The sequence below is a fragment of the Trichomycterus rosablanca genome, chromosome 8 (genome assembly GCF_030014385.1).
Source record: "Trichomycterus rosablanca isolate fTriRos1 chromosome 8, fTriRos1.hap1, whole genome shotgun sequence".
Lineage (NCBI taxonomy): Eukaryota > Metazoa > Chordata > Actinopteri > Siluriformes > Trichomycteridae > Trichomycterus > Trichomycterus rosablanca.
This window is the reverse complement of record NC_085995.1, coordinates 7541103-7568187: the sequence shown is the minus strand read 5'-3', so window position 1 is coordinate 7568187 and position 27085 is coordinate 7541103. Positions and strand designations below refer to the sequence as shown.

General features: G+C 38.5%; 1 protein-coding gene across 1 annotated transcript; it reads left to right on the top strand.

Annotated features, from left to right (window-relative positions):
- Window positions 1-3666: 3666 nt before the first annotated feature.
- zdhhc2 (zinc finger DHHC-type palmitoyltransferase 2) lies at window positions 3667-26837 on the top strand. Its single transcript, XM_062999785.1, has 13 exons — window positions 3667-3872; window positions 8420-8446; window positions 9236-9330; window positions 11249-11369; window positions 11497-11566; window positions 11661-11693; window positions 17543-17663; window positions 18295-18427; window positions 20285-20411; window positions 20502-20591; window positions 23536-23651; window positions 25124-25198; window positions 26464-26837. Exons 1-12 carry the CDS (start codon window positions 3746-3748, stop codon window positions 25162-25164), a joined length of 1101 nt encoding a protein of 366 aa, XP_062855855.1. The 5' UTR covers window positions 3667-3745; the 3' UTR covers window positions 25165-25198; window positions 26464-26837.
- Window positions 26838-27085: the final 248 nt, after the last annotated feature.

The following is a 27085-nucleotide window of genomic DNA, read 5'->3' as shown; positions in this document are numbered from 1 at the left end:
TTTTAGGTTTGTTACTAAGAAAATCATTAGAATTGTTAGTGTGACTTTGCTTTGGAAATGCTAAAACAAATGACTGGGAACTTTAGCACAATGGAACAACAACAGACACAGCGCGTCTAAGGTTCTGCCTGAGCATTATGTTACTCTGTAATATTAATGCACTAGCCGATAAACAGATGCTAGGTATCAACATCCAGTCACCTGTACTGAGAACGTACACAGCACATAACATTCAGCTACAGAAACAAACTGAGTTACATTGATGTACTATCTTTATGTACTAGTATTAGCTGCCAGAATGTCACATTCGTAAGTCGTGATTGCCTTTGTTATTGACGATGAGCCATAAGACTAAATACATAGCAGGGAGTTTTCTGTCTGAGTGTCCGCATGCGATGATGTTTCAGATGTATGTCAAAATCTTTAAGCCATCGAACCAGATAACCTTAATACATTCAGGAATTAAGCCTAAAACCCTTTAACTGCTACATGTGCAGGGCCCTTTAAAACCTTCTATGGACAAAAAATTAAGTTCTGTTACTAGAAAGTATTGTATTTTATTATAAAGAAACTGCTGCGTACATAATACAGATTTTTTTGTGAAATGGCTTTACTTACTAATTACTAAGTATTTTATGACATTATTATGTATTCTTCTTTTAATATATTTACTGACTGTATTCCATACATGTTTCTTTTATGTACTGTTGTGGCTATATCATATTTCCCAGATCTATATTCTTTTATGTTGTTGTTTTACTCTGTATTCATATTTAAATAGGTGTTGCTACTTTATATCCTTCTTTGTAGCGTTAATATATCCATCAAACTTGATGGTAGTTTACATATTTAACAGTACTTTTTCAGTTTTATAAACACATATGGTAAATCTTTTATGTGTTTTAAAATGTTTAGATATCTGGTAAAATAAACCTAAATTCTACGTAGTATTTTTGCTAAGTATACAATTTATTTCACCTCGTTATTCAATTTTCAGGGCGTATTAGAGTGGCTTATATTAAACTCACCCAAACTAGATTATAAAGTTTACATTTATGATAAAAATTTTTTTATGTTTCATGTATGTTTCATTTCTAAGCACAGTATATCCATTTCAAACTTTTGACTATTAAAGCCAAATTGTTGTAAGGTATTTGATACATATTAGTTTTACTTTATAACTGTATTAGATGGCAATTTAAAATTCTAAATAAAAATGTAAAACTACAAATGATTATTCTTCTTGGCAAGCTTATTCTTCATCCTTTTACATTACACTGAAATATTAACACTTTCATTTCTTTTAATTTTAATCAGTCATTTTATTCTAGTCAGGGTAACGGCAGGTCCGATTTCACCAGGAAACACTGGGTGCTTATACCCTAGACAAAATACCAAGGCATTGCAAGGCCTTAGTTACCAAACCTACAAATCAGCAAGAAACTTATAACATTATTTAATCATTATTATTATCTTTTAAAAAGCAGTGTGTTTAGGGTCCAGTAGCACTATACACCTTCCTACAAGTTCTAAGCCTCATAATCCTCTACAGATCCTCACTACATTGCTAACATACTTTCTCTGCTCAGCTCAGCTCAGCTTACTCAACAACACGGAGCCAAATGAAAATCTGTGAACTACTTTAGCTTTGAGTGTTTTACACAGAGAAAGTCACTGTAGTTTGTTTTGTCTCTTAAACACAGTTACTCTTCATTTCTGGTCCCAGTTCAATACAATAACATTCTGAAGATTATATGGGTTATAATGATGCTGTGCAACATTAAATAATAACTTTGACCATCTGTTGTGCATATTTTTTGCTCTTCTGTTGGAGAACCTTATTTTTGATTATGTAGACTGGTGCACAGGACTATTTGTATCATTTCTCAGTCAAGCTAAGAAAAAAAGCCTTTACGGCTTTTACAGTTAACATCATTAACGCAACCCTTACACTTACTTTTAAGTCACTGAAGTAAGGAGGCCTGCAGGGGGCAGTTGGGAAAAAGCTCTGAAGGGGTTCTATTAACAATCCACTAAAAATGCCTTCATATATTTATCTGGCTAGATAATCATATTCATTTTCTTTTACATCTTTTAAAATGCATCTTAAAATACTATATTAATAATAACAATAGTTTAATATTTAGCACATTTTACACAACTGTATTTCTTTTCATGACTACATAAATCAGTTGCCATAAAAATTCACTATTACAACACATAATTTTTTGTCCTTCTAATGTGCCTGGATATACCTTCCTAAAGAAGGCAAGCTGTGTTTAAATATGTATTTACCTATGGTAGCAGTAGCTCAGTGATTACGGAACCATTAATCAGAAGATTGTCCTCAGTTGCTTGCATTGTATTTGGTCACAACTGTAGTTCTATTAATATAAAAGAATAAATGCTGATGCTAAATGTCATAAATATATTCTACACACAGAAGTGTAACTAAACAGGCAAGTGATTCATTTCATTTTTTGGAATAACATTGTCCTACATTTGCACTTGTTCTTGCTGCATTATATTTTATAGAAGCAATAAAAAATGCATTCACAATGTATAGTGACTGTAGAAATGAAATGTCAACATAAAGGCAAAACCCAGATCCTGGATATTTTAGTGAGTAAATGTAAATGTCATATTATTCCCACTGTGGAACACCCCCTCTGAGCATTCAGCTGACAGACTAACTACAACACAATAACCACACATGTACAACACATGGGGAGCGGTGCAGGAGCCTATCGCAGCTTTTCAATGGGCGCAAGGCACACAGTAACTTCAGTGTCTCCGATTAAGGCAATTCAGTCTCCAATTAACCTGACTGCATGTTTTTGGACTGTGGGAGGAAACCGGAGCTCCCGGAGGAAACCCACGCAGACACGGGGAGGACATGCAAACCCCACACAAAAAGGACCTGGACCGCCCTGTCTGGGGATCGAACCCAGGACCTTCTTCACCAGCATTTAGACAAATCAAAACATTTGAAAAACAACATTATTACTTCTCACTTATTATTTTATAATTACTATAATACCCACATCTGTATATAATATAATTATTATTATATTGGGACAGTGGTAGCCTAGTGGGTAGAGCTTTGGGCTATCAACCGGAAGATTGGCGGTTCAAATCCAGGCTCTGCTATGCAGCCACTGTTGGGTCCTTGAGCAAGACCCTTAACCCTGGCTGCTCCAGGGGCGCCGTAAGTTGGCTGACCCTGCGCTCTGACCCCAACTCCCAAAACAAGCTGGGATATGCGAAGAAAGAATTTCATTGTACTGTACAACTGTATATGTATGTATGACAAATAAAGTATATCTTCTTATTATTATTATTACTATAATTATTACTTATTATTACCATAATTATAACTTATTATTAATAGGTGGATTTGCTGTTCTAACTTGCAACTAAGTACAGTAGAGAGTGCAAACTATTGCGCATAGTAACTCTAGTATGGCTCTAGCATGGCTACTATACACACCAGTCAGTACAGTAGTATGGGGAATCAGGGGTTGTGTGGCCCTGCTGAATGGGCGTCATGGTAACTTGGGGAGAAGGGGGCGGGGCTGGTAATGCGTTCGTACACACACACACACACACACACACAGGACTGAATGGCTGTGTGTGCAGGGCAGGGAGACGCGGGTACATCACAGCGCTTCACTAACTGATCAGAGGAACCAGTGCTCTATGTTGGCATGTTTCGGGCATTGAGAGGACCTGAAATATCTGGAATATGGCGCCATCGGGCTCGCGCAGCGCCAAACGGAAGTGCCGGAGAGTAGTGCACTGGATCCCCGTGCTGTTCGTGTGCGCGCTCGTGGCGTGGTCCTACTACGCGTATGTGGCTCAGCTGTGTGTAGGTAAGAGCGGATCGAACCATCTCCATCATCCAGCCTGAGCCGCGTGAGAAGGCGCGTGCCATCTGATCTGCACGTGCACCGTGGAGCTTAAATCAATCGCTATTGTTTACCAAGACACGTTCTTCTTTCTTTTGTTGCATGTGCTTTAACTTGAAGGTTATAGGACGACAATGTGGGCTGTTCTTCGAGATCATAACCGAGAGCTGGATCCAAAGCACCAGCACAGCTCAGACAGATTTAACATCAGCTTTAATAATAGTGTCCCAATAAATTGTTATTGAAACACGTGATTGTCAAGGTGCACAATGTTAATTCAGTGTTTTACTCAGACCACTTAAAGGCTCAATTATAGAGTGTTTACTTGAGTGCCTACAAGGTGAACTACAGCAGAAGACCATGTCCCCCCTTTTCCCAATTATAAGATAAAAAATGTGAGTCTGTCATGTTTGCATTTGTTTTACAGCAAATGTTCATGGGTGCATGAGTATAGCATGGATAGCAGGAGGAATGTAAACAAGCCAGCCCCATGATACACTCAGTACCTTTTCCCGTAGTTCACCAGACATCAACGTATTTGCCAAATTAAGCGCTTTTAAATACTGACTGTCATTGTTATTGTGTAAAATATGTCATCAATAGATGCTTCATGCAAAGCTTTATACCCTAAAATCAGCTCAACAGAAGATCTGGTCACAGTGATCAGGTGAACATGCTGAATTCATTTAACACATGTGATGTTAACTTAGTGTTCTACTCTGACCTCTTAAAGGTTCAGTGGAAGAGTTTTTACTTGAGTGCCTACAAGGTGAACCACAGAAGCAGACCATTTTCCCTTCTCCCCAACCATAAGATAAAAAATTTAAGGGTCTGTCATGTTTGCATTTGTTTTACAGCAAATGTTCATGGGTGCATGTGTATAGTAGTATGGATAGCAGGAGGAATGTAAACAAGCCAGCCCCATGATACACTCAGTACCTTTTCCCGGAGTTCACCAGACATCAAAGTATTTGCCTAAGAGCTTTTAAATACTGACTTTAATTGTTATTGTGTAAAATATGCCATACATCGTTCCATAGAGGCTTCATGCAAAGCTTTATACACTACAATCAGCCCAACAGAGGATCTGGTCACAGTGATCAGGTGAACATGCTGAATTTATTTAACACATGTGATGTTAACTTAGTGTTCCATTCTGGCCACTTAAAGGTTCAATGGTAGAGTTTTTACTTGAGTGCCTACAAGGTGAACTACATAAAATAAAAAATCCCAGAGTTTGTCATGTTTGCATTTGTTTTACAGCAAAGGTTATGGTAGAGTGATGGGCTCTTGGGTGCATGTGTATAGTATGGATAGCAGGTGGAATGTTAACAAACCAGCCCCATGATACACTCAGTACTGTTTTCCAGGGTTCACCAGACATCAAAGTATTTGCCAAATTAAAAGCTTTTACTGACTTTCACTTTTATTGTGTAAAATATGCCATACATCTGTCCATGGAGGCTTCATGCGAACCTTGAAATCAGCTCAACAGAGGATCTGGTCACAGTGATAAGGTGAACATGCTGAATTCATTTGGCTCAGTTATAAAAATAGGATTGAATGTAATACAATCATATCCATATCCTTTATGTCATCTAGATGAGCAAGGCAGAAAGCTAAACTGCAGTAACTCGGGCAAAGCTGAGTTCATAATGCTGCTGCTGCTGCTGCTAAGGCCAGCATTAATTCTGGACTGCAGGAAGCCAGACTATAGACGCTATTTTTTAATGGACTCGCTGTAGGCTTACGATAGCATAAATAGATAAGCCAGGATGTCATAAAATCACCACAATGCATTTCAAATGAAAGGAAAACATGAAGCCACAGAGATGTGTTGCAGTAAAGATGTGTTGCTCGCTCATCCTTTGTAATGATTTATTCATTTCATTTTTACCATCTTTTTATCCTGATCACTGATTCCAGCTTTGCCACAATCATGGGGTACAATGGATTAATATACCCCGGGCCTCGGCCAACCCTCCCTCAGACAAAGCCAGTCATGTCTGTATGTAGACCCGGGGATTTCCCTGGATCTCCCTTAATGCCTTATACAAGATTTAATGGTAATTAGTAATAACATGGTATTGGGGCTGCTTTTGAGTATTGTAACAAGTCACTTGAACATTTTTCTTTGTTATTTGTTTTCGGTATTATAAATGTATATATTTTTTTACAGTTTATAGTCAAATTTAGTGATGTGAAATGCTAAGACAAGTTTGTGAATTAAAGGCACATACTACTTCTACTACTATCACTACTACTATTAATAATAATATTAATAATAATAAGAATGAGATTTTTAGTTAATAAATATGTTTTTTACTTTTACTTATTTATTTCACTGCTTCTTTTATCATCCAAAAAAATAGCTATTTTATTATCACCCATGGGGGTTTTTGAATGAAGTGTGCTACTGACTGTCTGGCTTTAACAGTAATGTTGCCAGATAAAAAAAATACTGCTGTTAAAAATCATTTGAAAAAATGTTATTGGTCTCAGCTTTGCCATCCGTCTGGGCTGGGCACCTACATAAACAACGATTGGCTCTTGTTTATACAGGGTGGGAGCCAGATAGGGACTCCTCATAACGGATACAATTACAACCTCTGCTGGCTGATTGATGACGCGTGCGAGTCTAGGGATAATACGTTGATCAGGGTGTGGCTCTCCGTTCACAAAGCTGATCCGCATATGGACTCCCCTTATGCAGGTGAAAAGATGCAGTCGGCTACTGCACACGTGTCGGAGGGGGCTTGTTTCAGTCTCGCTCTCCTCAATCAGGGCAGGGATTGGAATCAGTAGAGAGGAAGCACATTCAGTCATAGAAAAAGCATATATGCAGTAAAAGAATCTCAAGACATACATGTTCTTTACAAATGTATGCAAACTTTTGACTTTCACACTATTTGTTTGATAACTGTCAAATCACCTTCTTTACTCAGTGTTGCACATTCATTTAAATTGAACATATTTTGGTGTGTTCAATTGATTAAATATATGTAATCTGTTTTCAGTTAATTTAATTGAAAACTAATGCTCAATACACACATTAAACCTTCGCAGTGACTAGACAGCTGTTAGTGGTAAGTGTTATTAGTATTTTTTTGTGAAATTTTTACCATCAGAGCTATAAGATTAATGAATTCAGTAGTGCAGGGGTAAATCTCTTGTAAAGGAGTAGTATTGATTCCACATGAACACCTGCATTAAATTACTTTCTCTGCACAAAACAAATGGCTAAAAATAAGCGAGCATCTTGTTTTAGTGCTAAAAGTCCACTGTAGCTGTTACTATTAGACAGAAGGTGTTGGGTGACTCATGAAATGACCAGCATGTGGCCAACAACTTGTTTTGAGCTGTTATGAATGTGTGATCTGCTGATTAGATACTGCAGTGCTAATCTCATTGCTCAGCAGTCAAAGTGACCTTTTCTTTTGCTTGACCTGTTTTTGGCATAAACTTTTCACTACATCGAATCACTAAAGCAGTCCTGAGTTGCAATTCTTGGCAAAATACTGTTTCATTTCTTTAAAAAAAAAAATCAGATACATAATTATTGGCTGGGAAGAGTTTATAAAAAGGGCCTTTGTGGTTAATTATATATACAAAAATGACCTACTTTCACTTTTATTATGGAAGAACTGTATCATTTTTTATACTGGATGACAGTTATATATACTACATACAGTGACTTCACCAGTTGTCTCTCAAAATGGTGAAAAATCCAATAGAACTTTATCCTGGTCAGGGTCGTGGTGAGTTTGATTCATTGGGCAAATGGTAGGAAACATCCTGGACAGGTTGCCAGTCCATCACAGGGCAGATACACACACACATTCACACACACTCACATTTCGCCACCATGCATCAAAGATCGAAGATTCCTTAGTCAGTTATCATCATGTGAAAGATTACAGAATGCACTAATAAAATCAGGTGTAAGTGGGTTGACTAATAATATATGAATTCTAAAATTGCATTTTACTGCATTCATTTTTAATAAATGTGAAAAACTGCATCAGTTTTCATGTGATCACATATAGGTGTTTTAAAGTGCTACACATCGAATTTACATTCACATGTGTTAATGCTGATCTTTCTGACTGGCTTAACACGGTAACGTCATTCTAACAGCCGCAGTAATGTAAAGTGTGTGGTTATTCAGCAGTTTGCTGATCTTACAGTATTAGAGACCACTGTAGCTGTACAGCATCTGCTGCTAAGCTTTAAAATACTAAACACACCATCATGCTGCTCAAATTCCTATTCAGGTCAGATGTGTGAATCTTACATCAGCAGAACCGCTACAGCAAATGTCCTGTTGCTTTAAGTGAGGGGCATGGTGTTCATTTGTGAGTCTTGGATGGTTAATGATGGATGTTTGTAAAGCATATTATAATTTAATATAAAAGGTGTAAAAAATTTGATTCATACCCTGGGGGAAAAGCGTCTTCATTGATGGCTTTTTGAAACTAACCATTTTCTTTGTGTCTTTTTTGTCCACACAGAAACAATAGAAATCTTGGGAGAGAAAAGTAAGTTAGCCTTTTTAAACGTTATTATTTTATACAAGCACCATTTTATTACATGCCCTAACATGACATTTTAAAATGAGTTTTAACTGTTAATGCATGAACGATACAAGGCCAGGATTTTGAAAATGATCATTATTTAGCCTTATTTACACTGACATGCATGTTTTAGGCAACCGCTTTTAATCAAAAGGACAGATTACAATGCAATTATTAATGTATGATGTATTTAATACTCATAGTTAAGTTAAATTATTATTGTTTTCATTATTATTGAGATTATTATTATTAATTCAAATAAAATCAAAGTTGTTTACTGGGATTGAGGTCAGAATTTTGTGGAAGCCAGTGGACAGCCAAACTCTAGGGTTTTTATGGACCTTGTAGCACCTTCCTGGTGGTTTTGTAAGAGCAAACAACTTTATTTGCATTTTATCATTGATAATTGGCATTTTCTACTTGAATTAAGTGCAAGTACGGCAGAAATTTTAATTACTGTAAGTATTCCTTGTTACTTTACACCTCTTCCCATAACCTTCTGATCAACAGGCCAGTACACAAACCACTGAGCCACCAGTGCCCTGCATTATGTAGTGTTGCATGAAAAATGTCAGTCCTTTTAAAAAAATCTTATTGAAACAACATGGCAATAAACACTGTGTTAAAAATTATATAAAACATATTCATAACATCATCCTTACAGTTTCTGTAATGTAATTTAAAATATATCCACATGCTCTTGTGTTTATTAGCAGCTAATATTTTTTCTACATTATTGCTTCTGTTTTTCAGTAGTTTACCTCCTGGCCTATCATGTTTTCTTTATCATGTTTGTGTGGTCATACTGGCAAACCATCTTCACCAAGCCTATGAACCCACTTAGAGAGGTAAGTAATTGTGATTACATATTGATTATTACAAATAGGGATTTCCAATTTTGCCATTTTTTAAAATTCTTCAATTTCTTCAAACTGTGGCATTTTATTCTGAATGCGCCACTTAACAAAACTGGCGCATGCACACTGAGGATGGGTTAGAGTATTTAAATTATCACTCTCTATCACTATCACAAATGAAATCAAGCAATAGCTATTGGAAATGAATTTAAATCACATTTTTGATGAACAGCATTAATCTAACAATGACTGTCAGTTATTGGTTCATTAATCATTGCCATGAAAAGCTGTCATATAGACAGCATTTTGTAGATGTATAGAAATTTAGCTTAAATTCATTTCTTGCTAGAGCAGATTCTCTGCCCTGATTACCATTAAAATATAGACACAGACTGAGCATCTAAAATGTAAAAGTGAAGTTCTAACATACAATCTCACACTGTGACATCTGTACATCACTTCAATCACACCCTTTACATTACTCTTTATTGAGTCATTTATCTTTTAATGTGTGTGTATTGTATTATGTGCAAATTACATATGTAATGACTTATAAGGTATTCAATTTCTAAGGTTAATGGTTTATATAGTATGTACAATATGAATAGCAGCATTGTGTGTGTGTGTGTGTGTGGGGGGGGGGTGTTCTAGAAGAATTTCATGTCTCAGAGGCTTCAGGACTACAAAGTTTGGGGAATCAGTGCTTTAGAATGCCTTTGTATGATGTTGCATTAAGTTTTTTTTTCTTACTGGACTAAGATGCCCTGCCCAAACCATAAAAAGCCTGAGATCATTATAACTTCACCACAGAATTTAGTCTGTGGTGATCTTAAGTGTGCAGCTGCCAACAAACAGCTCTGCTAATGTTGCATTTAGCTGCAGCTTAGAGTTTGGTCATTATTGTTTCAAATGTTGTTCGATGGTCCATTGAGCATATGAAGCGTACTGCTTTGCAGCTAATGTTTTAATGCTATACTAGATGTAAAGCATTAACAGCACAAGCTCTAGCAGAGCAGAAGTCTTATTACAGAGTTTTGTTTTATGTCATTCAGCTATTGAACAGGAAATATTTTACTGTCAGTGTTTGTCTGTGCTGATTATGTATACTTTAATGCACCTGTGTCAGCAAGAGGTGTGTAAAAAATGAGCTCAACCTACTTGTTAAATTTACATTTTTGGCATTTAGTAGACGCTCTTATCCAAATGCTCTTGAAGGTAGGTGCATGTTAAAAAGTGGGTCTTTAATCATCTTTTGAAGACAGTGAGAGACTCCGATGTTTGAACAGACAGGGGAAATTCATTCCACCACTTGGGTGCTAAAACAAAAAAGAGTCTTGATGCGGGTCTTTCTTGAGTTCTGGGTGGGTTATCAGAAGAGGGGACTGCGGCGCCCAGATGGCGCAGCGGGAGTTTCTGCTAGCACACCACCACCCGGACTATGTGTGGGTGAAGAGACACCTGTGCAGAGTGCAGGAGCAAGAAGAGGAGGGCTGTGCACGTGTCAGAAGAGGCGTGTCCAGTGACGTGCTCTCCTCGGATGCAATCGGGTATCCCTCAGCAGCGGAAGACAAATTGAGTGTGCTAAAATGGGAGAAAAATGGGGAGAAAATGCATAAAAAAGGGGGCTGCATACTAATGACCAGAGTGCTAATTATACAGTGACAGGTGTGAGAGGGGGTCAAAAATAGTGTTTAATACACGTTATTGCTTTCTGAGTTTCTGGATTTGGTTGTCAGCTGCATACAACTGCCCAATGTATCATAGATTAGACATACAATACTCACAGTGCATTTCCGTGTCTTTAGCGAGCATGATTTTGGATGTCGCTGTCAGTGTGAATCACACAATCCCTTGCTAGACGAGTGACTATAAAAATATAACTGCTGTGCTTTTCGTCCGCGCTGCTCAGTTCCACCTGTCACACTCTGACAAAGAGCTGCTGAAGCAGGAGGATCGAGCTGAATCTCAACAAGAGATCCTCAGAAGACTAGCCAAGGATTTACCCATATGCACTCGTACAACCTCTGGAGGTAGGCTAGCATTGACTTTTCTTTCGCCAGGTTAATACGCATTTTGCGAAATGCAAGCTAAGCAGCAAAGAAGGACTAATTGTCAACATTAAACACCAGCCTTTAACAAATAAACCTCTGTCCACAGCCATCCGCTACTGTGACCGGTGCAATCTAGTGAAACCTGACCGCTGTCATCACTGCTCTGTCTGTGATAAGTACGACCTCCTTTCATATAAAGAGTACATTGTTTATTTAGGATTCATCCTGCTTGTGTGAATATCAGATATGTTATTCAGTGCTGTTTTACAGGTGCATCTTGAAGATGGATCACCACTGTCCGTGGTAAGAGCCAGATCAGCACATTAATACTGGAAACTAAAATAGTTATTTATATTTAGTACTATATATACAGTGTATCACAAAAGTGAGTACACCCCTCACATTTCTGCAGATATTTAAGTATATCTTTTCATGGGACAACACTGACAAAATGACACTTTGACACAATGAAAAGTAGTCTGTGTGCAGCTTATATAACAGTGTAAATTTATTCTTCCCTCAAAATAACTCAATATACAGCCATTAATGTCTAAACCACCGGCAACAAAAGTGAGTACACCCCTTAGTGAAAGTTCCTGAAGTGTCAATATTTTGTGTGGCCACCATTATTTCCCAGAACTGCCTTAACTCTCCTGGGCATGGAGTTTACCAGAGCTTCACAGGTTGCCACTGGAATGCTTTTCCACTCCTCCATGACGACATCACGGAGCTGGCGGATATTCGAGACTTTGCACTCCTCCACCTTCCGCTTGAGGATGCCCCAAAGATGTTCTATTGGGTTTAGGTCTGGAGACATGCTTGGCCAGTCCATCACCTTTACCCTCAGCCTCTTCAATAAAGCAGTGGTCATCTTAGAGGTGTGTTTGGGGTCATTATCATGCTGGAACACTGCCCTGCGACCTAGTTTCCGGAGGGAGGGGATCATGCTCTGCTTCAGTATTTCACAGTACATATTGGAGTTCATGTGTCCCTCAATGAAATGTAACTCCCCAACACCTGCTGCACTCATGCAGCCCCAGACCATGGCATTCCCACCACCATGCTTGACTGTAGGCATGACACACTTATATTTGTACTCCTCACCTGATTGCCGCCACACATGCTTGAGACCATCTGAACCAAACAAATTAATCTTGGTCTCATCAGACCATAGGACATGGTTCCAGTAATCCATGTCCTTTGTTGACATGTCTTCAGCAAACTGTTTGCAGGCTTTCTTGTGTAGAGACTTCAGAAGAGGCTTCCTTCTGGGGTGACAGCCATGCAGACCAATTTGATGTAGTGTGCGGCGTATGGTCTGAGCACTGACAGGCTGACCCCCCACCTTTTCAATCTCTGCAGCAATGCTGACGGCACTCCTGCGCCTATCTTTCAAAGACAGCAGTTGGATGTGACGCTGAGCACGTGCACTCAGCTTCTTTGGACGACCAACGCGAGGTCTGTTCTGAGTGGACCCTGCTCTTTTAAAACGCTGGATGATCTTGGCCACTGTGCTGCAGCTCAGTTTCAGGGTGTTGGCAATCTTCTTGTAGCCTTGGCCATCTTCATGTAGCGCAACAATTCGTCTTTTAAGATCCTCAGAGAGTTCTTTGCCATGAGGTGCCATGTTGGAACTTTCAGTGACCAGTATGAGAGAGTGTGAGAGCTGCACTACTAAATTGAACACACCTGCTCCCTATGCACACCTGAGACCTAGTAACACTAACAAATCACATGACATTTTGGAGGGAAAATGACAAGCAGTGCTCAATTTGGACATTTAGGGGTGTAGTCTCTTAGGGGTGTACTCACTTTTGTTGCCGGTGGTTTAGACATTAATGGCTGTATATTGAGTTTTTTTGAGGGGAGAATAAATTAACACTGTTATATAAGCTGCACACAGACTACTTTTCATTGTGTCAAAGTGTCATTTTGTCAGTGTTGTCCCATGAAAAGATATACTTAAATATCTGCAGAAATGTGAGGGGTGTACTCACTTTTGTGATACACTGTATATACAGTGTATCACAAAAGTGAGTACACCCCTCACATTTCTGCAAATATTTTATTATATCTTTTCATGGGACAACACTATAGAAATAAAACTTGGATATAACTTAGAGTAGTCAGTGTACAGCTTGTATAGCAGTGTAGATTTACTGTCTTCTGAAAATAACTCAACACACAGCCATTAATGTCTAAATAGTTGGCAACATAAGTGAGTACACCCCACAGTGAACATGTCCAAATTGTGCCCAAAGTGTCAATATTTTGTGTGACCACCATTATTATCCAGCACTGCCTTAACCCTCCTGGGCATGGAATTCACCAGAGCTGCACAGGTTGCTACTGGAATCCTCTTCCACTCCTCCATGATGACATCACGGAGCTGGTGGATGTTAGACACCTTGAACTCCTCCACCTTCCACTTGAGGATGCGCCACAGGTGCTCAATTGGGTTTAGTCCATCACCTTTACCTTCAGCTTCCTCAGCAAGGCAGTTGTCATCTTGGAGGTTGTGTTTGGGGTCGTTATCCTGTTGGAAAACTGCCATGAGGCCCAGTTTTCGAAGGGAGGGGATCATGCTCTGTTTCAGAATGTCACAGTACATGTTGGAATTCATGTTTCCCTCAATGAACCGCAGCTCCCCAGTGCCAGCAACACTCATGCAGCCCAACACCATGATGCTACCACCACCATGCTTGACTGTAGCCAAGATACAGTTGTCTTGGTACTTCTCACGAGGGCGCCGCCACACATGCTGGACACCATCTGAGCCAAACAAGTTTATCTTGGTCTCGTCAGACCACAGGGCATTCCAGTAATCCATGTTCTTGGACTGCTTGTCTTCAGCAAACTGTTTGCGGGCTTTCTTGTGCGTCAGCTTCCTTCTGGGATGACGACCATGCAGACCGAGTTGATGCGGTGTGCGGCGTATGGTCTGAGCACTGACAGGCTGACCTCCCACGTCTTCAACCTCTGCAGCAATGCTGGCAGCACTCATGTGTCTATTTTTTAAAGCCAACCTCTGGACTCAACTTCTTTGGTCGACCCTGGCGAAGCCTCTTCCGAGTGGAACCTGTCCTGGAAAACCGCTGTATGACCTTGGCCACCATGCTGTAGCTCAGTTTCAGGGTGTTAGCAATCTTCTTATAGCCCAGGCCATCTTTGTGGAGAGCAACAATTCTATTTCTCACATCCTCAGAGAGTTCTTTGCCATGAGGTGCCATGTTGAATATCCAGTGGCCAGTATGAGAGAATTGTACCCAAAACACCAAATTTAACAGCCCTGCTCCCCATTTACACCTGGGACCTTGACACATGACACCAGGGAGGGACAACGACACATTTGGGCACAATTTGGACATGTTCACTGTGGGGTGTACTCACTTATGTTGCCAGCTATTTAGACATTAATGGCTGTGTGTTGAGTTATTTTCAGAAGACTAAAATCTTAGTGTACATCTACGCTGCTATACAAGCTGTACACTGACTACTCTAAGTTATATCCAAGTTTCATGTCTATAGTGTTGTCCCATGAAAAGATATAATGAAATATTTGCAGAAATGTGAGGGGTGTACTCACTTTTGTGATACACTGTGTATATATATATATATATGTGTGTGTGTGTATATATACACTACCGCTCAAAAGTTTGGGATCACTGTGAAATTTTCTTGTTTTCAATGAAAACACACATGAGATTAGGAAATATAGCTAATAAACAGGACATGCAGACATTGTCTGAGTAAAAAAAAATTATTTTGATGGAAATGATGACTGTGTACTTCAAATTTAGCCTTTATCAACAAAAGCCACCTTTTGCAGCAATTACAGCCTGGCAGACCTTAGGCATTCTAGCTGTCAATTTTCGAGGTAATCTGATGTGATTTCACCCCATACTTCCTGGTGCATCTCCCATGACATGGATTGGCTTGATGCAGTCTTCCTCCGTACCATACAGTCCAGCTGCTCCCACAACAGCTCAATAGGGTTCAGATCCGGAGACTGTGCTGGCCACTCCATTACAGTCACAATTCTGGCTGACTTCTTATTTCTTAAATATTGCTGACACATTTTGGAGGTGTGTTTGGGGTAATTATCCTGTTGTAGGATGAAATTGGCCCCAATCAAGTGCTGTCCACAGGGTATGGCATGGCGTTGCAATGTCTTGTGGTAGCCTTCCTTCTTCAAAATCCCATTCACTCTATATAAATCTCCTATTTTACCACCTTCAAAGCATCCCCAGACCATCACGCTGCCTCCACCATGCTTGACAGCTGGCATTAAGCATTGGTCTTGCATCTTTTCATTGTTCCTGTGCCTCACAAATGTTATTCTGTTTGATCCAAAGACCTCAAACTTGGACTCATCTGTCCACAACACCTTCTTCCAATCTTCCAGTGTCCAATGTCTTTTCTCTTTGGCCCATCGCAGTCTTTTCTTTTTATTGGCCAGTGTAAGGTATGGCTTTTTCTTGCCAATTCTGCCATGAAGTCCAGCATCCTGAAGTCACCTCTTCACCGTTGATGCTGACACTGGTGTTTGACAGGCTCCATTTAGTGCAGCTGTCAGTTGACAACCTGTGAGGCGTCTTTGTCTCAAACTGCACAGTCTAAGACGTTTATTTTCTTGTACAGTTGTGCATCGGGGCCTCCCACTCTTTTTTCTGTCCTTATTAGAGCCAGTTTGTGCTACTCTCTGAAGGGAGTAGTTAACAGCATGGTAAGATATTTTAAGTTTCTTTGCAATATCTCGCATTGAGTAGCCTTCCATTCTTAACACAACAATAGACTGACGAGTCTCTAAAGAAAATTGTTTCTTTCTGGCCATTTTGAGCCAGTAAGCAAGCCAACAACTGCTGATGCTTCAGATACTAAACTAACCTAGAATGTTGTGCTCCCTTTTATGCTCCCTTATTAGTATAACGTTTTTCAGCTGTGCAACAAAATTAAAAAAGGGTTTCCTAACAATCAATTAGCCTAATAACATTCTTAACTTGGATTGGCAGCCAAACCAAGAGATTGAGGCAGAGGACTAAGAATGGCTGATAATAGGACTATATGCAAAATAGGCCTCTATACAAAAATAGGCTTTAATGCAAACATTTTCATTCTTCAAAAATCATCTGATACATTTAAAATAATTGTGTAATGGACTAAATTGTTTGTGAATTGCATGAAAATGTGTTTTTCTTTGGAAAAGAGGGAAATTTGCAAGTGATCCCAAACTTTTGAGCGGTAGTGTATATATATATATATATATATAGATATAGATATTGATATAGATAGAGAGAGAGAGATAGTTTATTTAAGTATAGTAAGTCTAGTATCTGGACACCTTACAACGAGCTTGTTGGACACCCCATTCCAAAACCATGGCCATTAATATAATGCCACCACCACCCTCCTTTTCAAGGCAATGACAGCCTTTACTCTTTTGGGAAGGCTTTCTGCCAGATTTTGGAGTGTGCCTTTGGGAATTTATGCCTATTCATTTAAAATAACACCTCTCAGGTCAGGCACCCATGTTGTACTGGGTAAAAGGCAGTGATACACCCTGGACTCCTCACTTACTTAAACTTTGAGGCAATTTAGATCAGCCACTCCATCTTCTGCATGTTGTGTGAAGGTTACAAAAATATGATATTAATAAAATTTTTATTATTTATTGCAAATTAAAACAGTTCTGCGAAATTATTTAACACTTTCCATCAGAAGTTGCATGAATACGGTTGACACAATAAAGCAGCAAGTACTGTTGTTCCTGTGTCCCATGTTCAATTCCTTCTAGTGACTGTTTCTGTGAAGTTTGGCATGTTTTGCCATGTTTGACTTTCATGTTTGTGGATTTCCTTTTTTGTGCTTTTGCTCTCCTTCCATCTAAAAAACAAACCAGTAGGTAAACTGGCTGCACACAATGTTTCTGGGATAGGCTACAGAGCCACCTCAACTTTAATTCTTATAAGGTAGTTACTGACGTGAAAATCATTGACGTGAAAATCATTGTTGGGATGTAAACATCATTGATGTAAAGAATCTATTTTTGCCATTTTAATACTAATAATGATGTCATAATAATGTAAATTAGATGACTTACATATTGAACAGTTTTTCCTGTATTCAGGGCTGCATTTTCTCTTTTCTAACAGGGTGAACAACTGCGTGGGCTTCTCAAACTACAAGTTTTTTACTCTGTTTCTCGCATACTCTTTGCTTTATTGCCTTTTCATCACTGCTACAGACCTGCAGTACTTTATTAAATTCTGGACTGTAAGTACAATTGTTTTTTTTTTTCATCAATTCTCTTTGATTATAGTGGTAGCATTATTTAAATGAAAATTGGTGTTCAAAACAGTTCTGTTACAGGTCAGCTATAAAACTTACTGCTTAGTTTAAGGCATGCTGTTGGTGGGCTGTAAAAATTTACAGCATTTAGCAGACGCTTTTATTAAAAGTGACCTAAAGTTGTGAATGTATACAGTCCAAGCAATTGATGGGTCTTTCTCAAGGGCCCAACAGTGGCAAAATTGGTCCATCTCTGGCAACATTGGCCTATCACTGGCGAGATCTCAAGCATGTATTTCAGCCATACTCAGCTGAGCGTTTAAAAAGTACAGTTGGCTGTGCCTTTGGGAAGAAAGTTGATAGGACACTGCATTGCTGCTGACTGGGCTAGTCAGATAGTCTGCAGCTCTGCTCAGTTAGGACGAAGTATATACCGGCTGTCAAAGCTACAATCAAGAAATTGGAAAAAACCCAATATGTTTGGAGGAAAATTAGGAAATGCATAAAAATAATTAAAAAATAATGACAGTAAATTTACAGCAATAATGGGTTTAAGTTCAGGTTTGTATAGTGTTAATTGTGATTCTCTTGTATATTCATGTGCTTTTTCTCTCAGAACGGTCTGCCGGACACTCAAGCCAAGTTCCACATAATGTTCCTGTTCTTTGCTGCATCCATGTTCTCAGTCAGTCTGACTTCACTGTTTGCCTATCACTGCTGGCTCATTTGCAGAAATAGATCCACTCTGGGTGAGTGAATCAACCTTTAAGGGCTAATTCCTTTTTATCAAGCAGCAGTTTAGAGAATTGATTGTTGTACAGACTGTTTAATTCGACACAGGTCAGCTGCGTGGACAGACTTCAGAAAGAAGTGGTTGAGAAAATGTGGTGTGAATATCAGCTCTTTGGCAAAATGTAATTAACTGTAAACTGTTTAATTAAAATTTCGTGTTAAACTGCATTTAAAAGCTGCTTCAGTGTGTAGGAAATCATTCAGATTTTTATTTTATGTTTGATATCATGAGGTTGGCTTGGAGGAGCACAAAGCCCAGGTGTGGGTTTTCAAAACCATTCTGTGGTCTCAATGGGGCTTGTGCTTCAAATACATACAGGTTATATTATATAGGTTTTAGGTACATTTAAGGTAGTGCATTATTCTCTCCACTTTTTTGTGTGTGTGTGTCTAAAACGTATGGGTTATTGAACTGTAGAACAAATTTAGCACAACAGCAGTTTTAGAAATTAAGCTCAGCTTCTATTTATCCAGCACTCTTTTTTTTGGTCCTTTGGGCTAAACACATTGGGCTAAAACTTTTATTTTTAAACTTGAATGCAGCATGGTTAAATGTTCTGGATGACTGTATCATGTGGATCGTGTTAGATATTTTAACTTTTTAACAAGTCTGCTGTTAAAACCTTATTGTTTTTTTCTTTTTTTCTTTTGCCTATTCTGAGGCATTTGTGTGTGTGTGTGTGTGGGGGGGGGGGGGGGGTGATGTGTGCAAAGCCTATCAGTATCAAGTTAAATTTAGAAATATTTGCCAACTGCAGATCACATTATTTAACATAAAAGCCCATTTACAAACTATATCTGCAAGAAGGTCCTGGGTTCGATCCCCAGGTGGGGCGGTCCGGGTCCTTTCTGTGTGGAGTTTGCATGTTCTCCTCGTGTCTGCGTGGGGTTTCCTCCGGGTGCTCCGGTTTCCTCCCACACTTCCTCCCAAAGACATACAAGTGAGGTGAACTGGATACACTAAATTTGTAAATTTTATTACCATTTAAAACATTGATTGATAGCAGCTGAAGCCTGAACTATTGTTGACTATTTTGTAGTCTCGCTCGATGACGCAGTCTTCTAAACTTTTGCAAGTTGAAGAAGAGAATCCGGATGGTCCATCAATTACAACATCGTGATTAGAACCTGACCTGCTAAGTTGTATAAAACTCTGCCAGAAAACAAACAGATTTGGTGTCAAATCAGTGGAAAAGCTTGGGCGTCTAGGGCTCTGGTCCCCATTGGGGGTGCTTATGACACTCCCCCAGACTACCTATTTGGCTGTTGAAAGGGAGATTTATTACATTGTAATGCTAACTTCAGTTAATATTTTGTTTTGATGTCATGTAATTGCTTTAGAACATAGCAGCATGTTGTTTAGGGAAAAAAATCCTGTGTTGGTCACAGGGCCGGCGCTAGGGGGGGGCTGAGGGGGGCATTGCCCCCCCAAATTGTGTCTTTGCCCCCCCAAGCAGGGGCGTAGCACCAAATTCTGGGCCTTATGCACACTTGGTGAACCAGCGCTCGGTTGCGTTTGCCACGCGCCCCTCCCCTTGGTGAACCTGCGCTCGGTCCCGTATTGCTCCGACACGCCCCCCCTCCCCTTGGTGAACCTGCGCTCGGTTGTATTTACCAGGCGAGATTGCCGGACTGCCGATCCACTTCGAGTTCTCTATTTCTACGTTTCTTTTCTCATTGAGCCCTCTAGGGCCCTCCCCCGATTTGGGGCACTGGTGACTCTATCCCACTTTGCCCCCCACTACGACGCACCTGGGTTTTACTGCCCCCCCCAAACACAGCGGTCCATTTTAAGATGTTTATTCCATCTTCAGAGGTTTTTCGTGCACCTGCCTTCACACATGGAACTGACAAGAATGGCTTCAGTCTTGGCGTGAGCAAGAATTTCCGCCAAGTCTTCGGAGATGAAAAGAAATACTGGCTTCTACCTGTTTTTACCAGGTATGTCCATTTTTACATCAGTGTACATGTACTGAATTATTAAAATTAATGAAATGAAACCATTTTGAATTTCTTTTTGATGATTTTTAGTCAGGGTGATGGCTGCTCCTTTCCCACATGTCTTGTGAATGCTGACCCTGAACAACCTGCCTCACCATCTGGGCATGCTGCTATCAGAAGGTCCATATCTTTGTGTAAATGCTACCATGTTCTGTTAATTAGTTTTAGTGGATCTTTTCATTTCCCTAAGTTGAAAATACTTAATAGAACAGACTATCTAAAAGAACAGACTAGATATATCTAAAAGAACAGACTAGATACATATAAAAGAACAGACTAGATATTCTATTATACTATTAAAATACACTTTATGTTCAAAAGTATGTGGACACCCCTACTAAATTATTAAGTTTAGATGTTTCAGCCATGCCCACTACAAACAGCTGTATAAAATCAATTCTCAATCTGGGTGGCAACAGTTTGGGAAAGTTTCATAAATACATGGTTTGACAAGTTTGGTGTGGAGGAACTCAGCCCTAGTGAACACATTTGGGATGAAATGAACTGTTGATCTTGATCCAGATGTTCTCGTTCAACATCAGTGTCTGACTTTACACGGGGTTCGTACGGGTGCTTGAAATCCTTGAAAATGCTTGAATTTTAATGTCGTATTTTCCAGGTTTGAAAAGTGCTGGAATTTTGGATAAAGTGCTTATCTGACCGAATAGTTCGCTTATTAGTCGGAGAAATAAAAAAGTTGCAGAGCCTAAAATAAAAACTGCTGCGCCTGTGTGTGATGCGAATTCCGGCTCTTTTTGGTGAGCCATTTAGCTCGGCTCACCAAGAAGAGTCGACTCTTTCTCTTTCTGCTCCAAAACGGCTCTTCAGTGTTACCACTTGTGGATGCATGTGGAGTGCCTGCCTGTGCCGCGGAGAAGATCACCCTAACATTCTGCCTTGTTTTAAGTTACGAAAAGGAAAGAAAGTAACTTCTCTTGGACGGGATTCGGCTCTTGGATGGGAGTCGGCTCCCATTGTTCACGTAAAAATAGTTGGCTTAAAGAGCTCGTTCGCGACCGACAGCTAGTGTGTGAGTGCGATCTGCCAATCTGTATTCATGTGTGACCCGCTTCGTTACAGTACTTAGGTCGTTTTTTGGAGTATCTGTACTTTACTGAAGTATAGAAATTTTCGGTAACTTTTACTTTCACTTCACTACATTTTCTATAAAAAATGTGTACTTTTACTATGATTTGGGTTGGCAACCGTCCCGTAAAATACAGAATCGTTTTTTATTTGGAAACTTAACGTGGTGTTCCGTACTGAACTGATATGGGACACACTTTATTTCGTATTTTTATTAGTGGGAGAGAAATGCTGCAGATTAGAGACTTCCACACTCGAAGAAGCTGAACTACAGCAAAATTACCCTAAGAACAAATCTAGTTTGGTTAACTAAAATTACTGTGGAAGAAAATATCAAATGGACAATGTACATGTGATATGAAATTCTAACAAAATATAATACAAAAAAGTAACATGCCAGCAAAAGATGCCACACAGTAAAGTTTATTCCAAACAGTGCCCACTGTAATACATAAACTAAACAAGAATAATTTATGATTTAATAATTTAAGTATTTATGAAAAAGTGTGAGAAATGTTCAGCATTTTTTATAATACCAGGTCTGTTTTATTTTTTTTAAAGTAAAATTGCAAGAATTTTTGAAGGAGTACATGCCCGTGTGAAGATGGATTATGTAAAAATGTTGTTTGCACTATTGAGAAAAAATGTAACATGATGTTCTTCATGCATGTTGTTTTACCTAAAACATGGTTCTGATTTATTATTATAAAGAATGAATAATAATAATAATAAATGTTAAACAGCCTAAATTAAACATTTTGATAAGACCCGTAATATATTTAGAGGTGCAACCCTATCCACCAACCAGCCAGCCCAGGGTGTTCCTTATTTCCAGTTTTGAAAGTTGGCAACCCTAACTCCGATACATTTGTCATGCAAATTCCTTACTTGTTACTACAAAATAATTTTTTTTTAGCTAAATATTGAGTGACAAACTGCATGCAGGTTTGATGAATCTGCGCTTGTAAATTAGATCAGTGGTTAAAAATGTCTTAAAATTAATTTATTTGCTTTTCCTATTTTCCAACTGTTCATGGATGATTTTCAGCTGCTGCATCAATTTGACATATAAGTTAGAAATGGTGTTTTCTTAAAGTAAGAATACTGATATAGATCATTAATAAAGTGCTTAAATTAATCCCGCCAAATTTCAGTGGTTTTAGGTTATTGGAATATAGACAGTATCTATGACTTGAATGTACTACCCAACTCAAAATGGGACAGTATAGGAAATGCAAATAAAATAGATGCAGTGTTTCTTAGATTTACATCAACTCTTATTTCATCTTTTATGAACCCAAAATATTTCATGTTTTGTCTGGTCAACTTCAATTCTTAACAGACACATAAATGCATTTTAAGCTACAACACATTCTAAAAAAGTTGGAACTGGGCTAGTAATAAGGTAAAAAAAATAGGTAATGTTAACAGCTGATTATAATCATGAATTGGCACAAATCATGTTCAGATGGAAGGAAGAAAATAGGTTAAGTTGGTTTACAGGCTTAAAATCTACTTTTACTTCTACTTTTAATACTTAAGTACATTTAATATCAGAAAAGTACTTTTGATACTTAAGTATATTAAACATCAGATACTTTTAGACTTCAATGATTTGGAGGGGTGAGTGAATACTTTTGGCAATTTAGTGTATGTGTTTGTATAAATATGTAGTTTACCACAGCTGTAAGGTGCTGGAAAAGTTTGAAAATGGACCTTGAAAGTGCTTGAAAAGTGCTTGAATTTGACTGTGGAAAAGGTGTATGAACCCTGTTTATAAATGCTTCATTGACTAGATGTGCACAAGTTCTTCCATACACACTCTCCAAAAACCCATGAAAAGCCTTTTTAGAGGAGTAGATGTAGTGAGAAATAGGCTCATGGTCAGGTGTTTACATACTTTCAGCCATATAGTGCATTAAATAAATTGAAAGGCAGAATGTGAAAGCTTGCTTTATTTTCTTATGTTGACTGCTAGTGATGGAGAATCCCACCTGTTTCCTGCTAAACCTCTGCGAGAGTCTCAGAGCAGACTGCTGAGTAACGGACAGACCTGGACTGAAAATGGGGGTACAGAGGACGAGGAAAGACAAGGTGAATTTATATTTGCATTTATTCTGATTTTATTTGGTATACTGTATCTTGTAAACAACACAAATACAAAAACACATACAGGATAGTGGGAAGTAAAAATCTGATTACAGTAGTGACCAATCATTTTATTATTATTAAGAATTTAGGTACATTTTAATTTTCATTTTCAGCATTTAGTGTAGATGCTTTTATTCAAAGTGACTTACAGTACTGTTACAGTATATTATCTAAGCAATTGAAAGTTGAGGGCCTTGCTCAGGGACCCAACAGTTGCAACCTGGCAGTGGTGGGACTTGAACCAGCAACTTTTCAATTACTAGTCCAGTTGGATGAGACTCACACATTTACATTTTTGGCATTTAGCAGACGCTTTTATCCAAAGCGACTTGCAGTATACAGTTTTTAAACAATTGAGGGTTAAGGGCCTTGCTTAAGGGCCCAACAGTGGCAACCTGGCAGTGGTGGGGTTTGAACCAGCAACTTTATCATTACTAATTTACTACCCCAACTGCTAGGCTACAACTGCCCTACATACATGTGTACAGTACAATAAAATTCTTGTTTGTAAGATGGGGTCAGAGCGCAGGGTCAGCCGCCCCTGGAGCAGAAAGGGTTAAGGGCCTTGCTCAAGGGCCCTACAATGTAACTATAACTATAAAAGTAACTATAACATGAATAACAGAATTTCTCAGTATTTTATGGTCATATTTATATGGTATTAACGCTACAAATTCATTAACATTAATACGTTTCTGATAAGTAGATCAAATTCATCTGAACCTGCACAAAATTGTCTGAACATTAACCTCAATGGAAAGGATGAGATTCACGGAAATTTGACCTTTTGTACAAAGGAATGACCTGGTCAATTTCACAAATGTGTTAACTTGCTTTTTGGTAGTGCCAAATACTAAGAAATCCTAATGTGTAATGTGTATATTTTAAGATTATCCTGTTTACTCAAATTGAATTTAAACTAAAGAAAATTTAAAATAGAAGCATGTTCATCAGACTTTTGGTCCCCACTGTATACCTGCAAGCAGATAGGGCAATCCATTATTTTGACAGACGAATAACCATGTCATACAGGAGGCATGACATGTTTACATTCACTGCTTGTTACACTGCTGTATAAAATTATGAGCTACTGATCTGAAGGAATAACAAAACCCTGTTGACATGAATACAAATTCACTAGGATTTAAACTAGGCCGTGCCTCAAGCTTCACCCAGAGATACGTGAAAGCAGTTTTATATTAAAACAAAGTGTGTTTTGTGTTCAGAAGTCTCATATGATTTGGCACTTTGTAGTTGATATGTGATCTAACAAAATAACTCAGTTTATTTGTGTTATTTCTAAGCTGATCTGCTGACTGCAAATGCATTAAATATAGCCAATACCCAGTGGGATGGATTAGTGTATTTAAAAAAGCTAATGCTTCTCTGTTTTCTGATGTTTTTCTAATAAACAGGAACAAGCAACCCAGCCATGACTATAGAGAAAGAAACTTAGCTGTTTTACACTGCTGACATCGGAGGAGAAAAAGGTTTGCTGTTTTTACTGGATAGTTTTATATTCTGATTAAATAAAAAAATAATCTGCCTAAAATCTGAGCAATTTTTTTATGTAAGATAAGATAAAATTTTCCTTAGGAAAATTAACTTGTTAAAGCAGTACACATTGTGTATACTTATATGCTATTGCACTTTCTATTGCACTTACTGTATATTGGTGGTGGGGTGACGGAATAAGATTTTTTTCCCCCTTTTCTCCCAATCTAGTAATTTCCAATTCGCCCTTACAATTCCTGCTCTGCTTGCACTACTTGGCCAAAAAGGGCTGCAGACTAGCACCCCTTCCCTCCAATAGGCATAAAGTTATGCTATCTGTGTTGGTGCCTTGATCAGACCACAGGAGTTGCTTTGCAGTGGCAATGCTGAGAATAATATATATTAATAGTATTATAATAATGTGCAACAGCATTTGTTTGATTGGTATATAGCACACTGCTTCTGGACGTAAGCAGTAAAAATATGGAGTAATGAATCACAATTTCCCATCTGGCAAACAGCAGCCAAACTACAGTTGACCACCTTAGTGGCAACTGCAAAGGCTGATGAATGAGAAATGCTCTGATGCCTTTTCTGAAACCCTTGGACCCCTGCTTCCAGTGATGTAGAATACAATTACACCCTAATAGGGCTTGGCATCCTGTCCAGGGTATTCCTGCCTTGTGCCCAGTAGTTTCTGGTGGAACTGGACCTGTCACAACTCAGAACTGGATAAAGCTGTAAATGAAAATATATAGTGATATAAACTTTAAGGTGACAGTGACAATAGGATGTCTCTCATCCTGTGCCCCATGCTTATCGCTGGCTTAGTTTGATGTAAAAAAAAAAAAAAAAAAAAAAAAACATTTAGTTCTGTCTCCAAGTCCAGACTTTAGCCCCAGCATCAACAGCTTAGGTGTGAATCAGAATGCCTGTCAACTAGTGTCATTGTCCAGCTTCAGTAATGTTAGCTGAACAGAAGTTGAACTATCCGTTATGTTCCTAAATCTGGAGGAATGTCTTCCCAGAGGAGTGGAGGTTGTTATAGCACAGGAGGAACTTACTTTATATAAAAAGTAATATATACTTTATATAGTTCTGGATGTGATGTTCAGGTGTAAGGGTGTCTTTAAATGTTTGGCCTTGTAGTTACATCACAACAAACACCTAAAAAGAACCATCATGTCTTTGAACTTTAACAATTATAAATATATAACATTCATTCACTGTGTACCTACAATTACTTTTTTCTTCTCATCAGAACACTTTGCGGTGTGGAACAGTAAAGAATCAGTGAAGAATCTTCTTCATGCTGACAGGATTGTTGTGCTGTGAGAAAAAGCCATCATCCTCTGGGTTTATTTTCAATGGCTTAAAAGAAAGCCAATGATAAAGCATAAAGAGTGTATATATAAATGAGGATGTGCTTAGGAACCGTAAAGTTCTTTGTTCTAAATGAAGAATGTGTTTGTATACAGTATACAGTAGTCACTGATGAAGGGCCACTCTGGGTGATATCTGCTGTCCCACTCGACCAAATTCTAAACAAGAAAGACTGTAATATGATCGTTTATATATAAAACAAATGGTGTTAAACCAATAAACCAACAAACAAACAAACTTGACCAAATTTAAAACCACAAATAAAATGATCACAGCTGGTGCTGTTTACGACTAATGCCTCGACCATAGCTTGTGTTGTGATGTCATTATGAATTTGGGATGAAACATTCTGGATTTGTGCATGCAGTGTAGACATCACATTTCAAAATCGGCTGTAAAAATCCTTTATAACAACATGACAAACTGTAATACACAATCATCATTTTGGGAATAACCAAAATGCAGCCATCCCTTCAGATCAGTAGCCATTTTTATTTTTA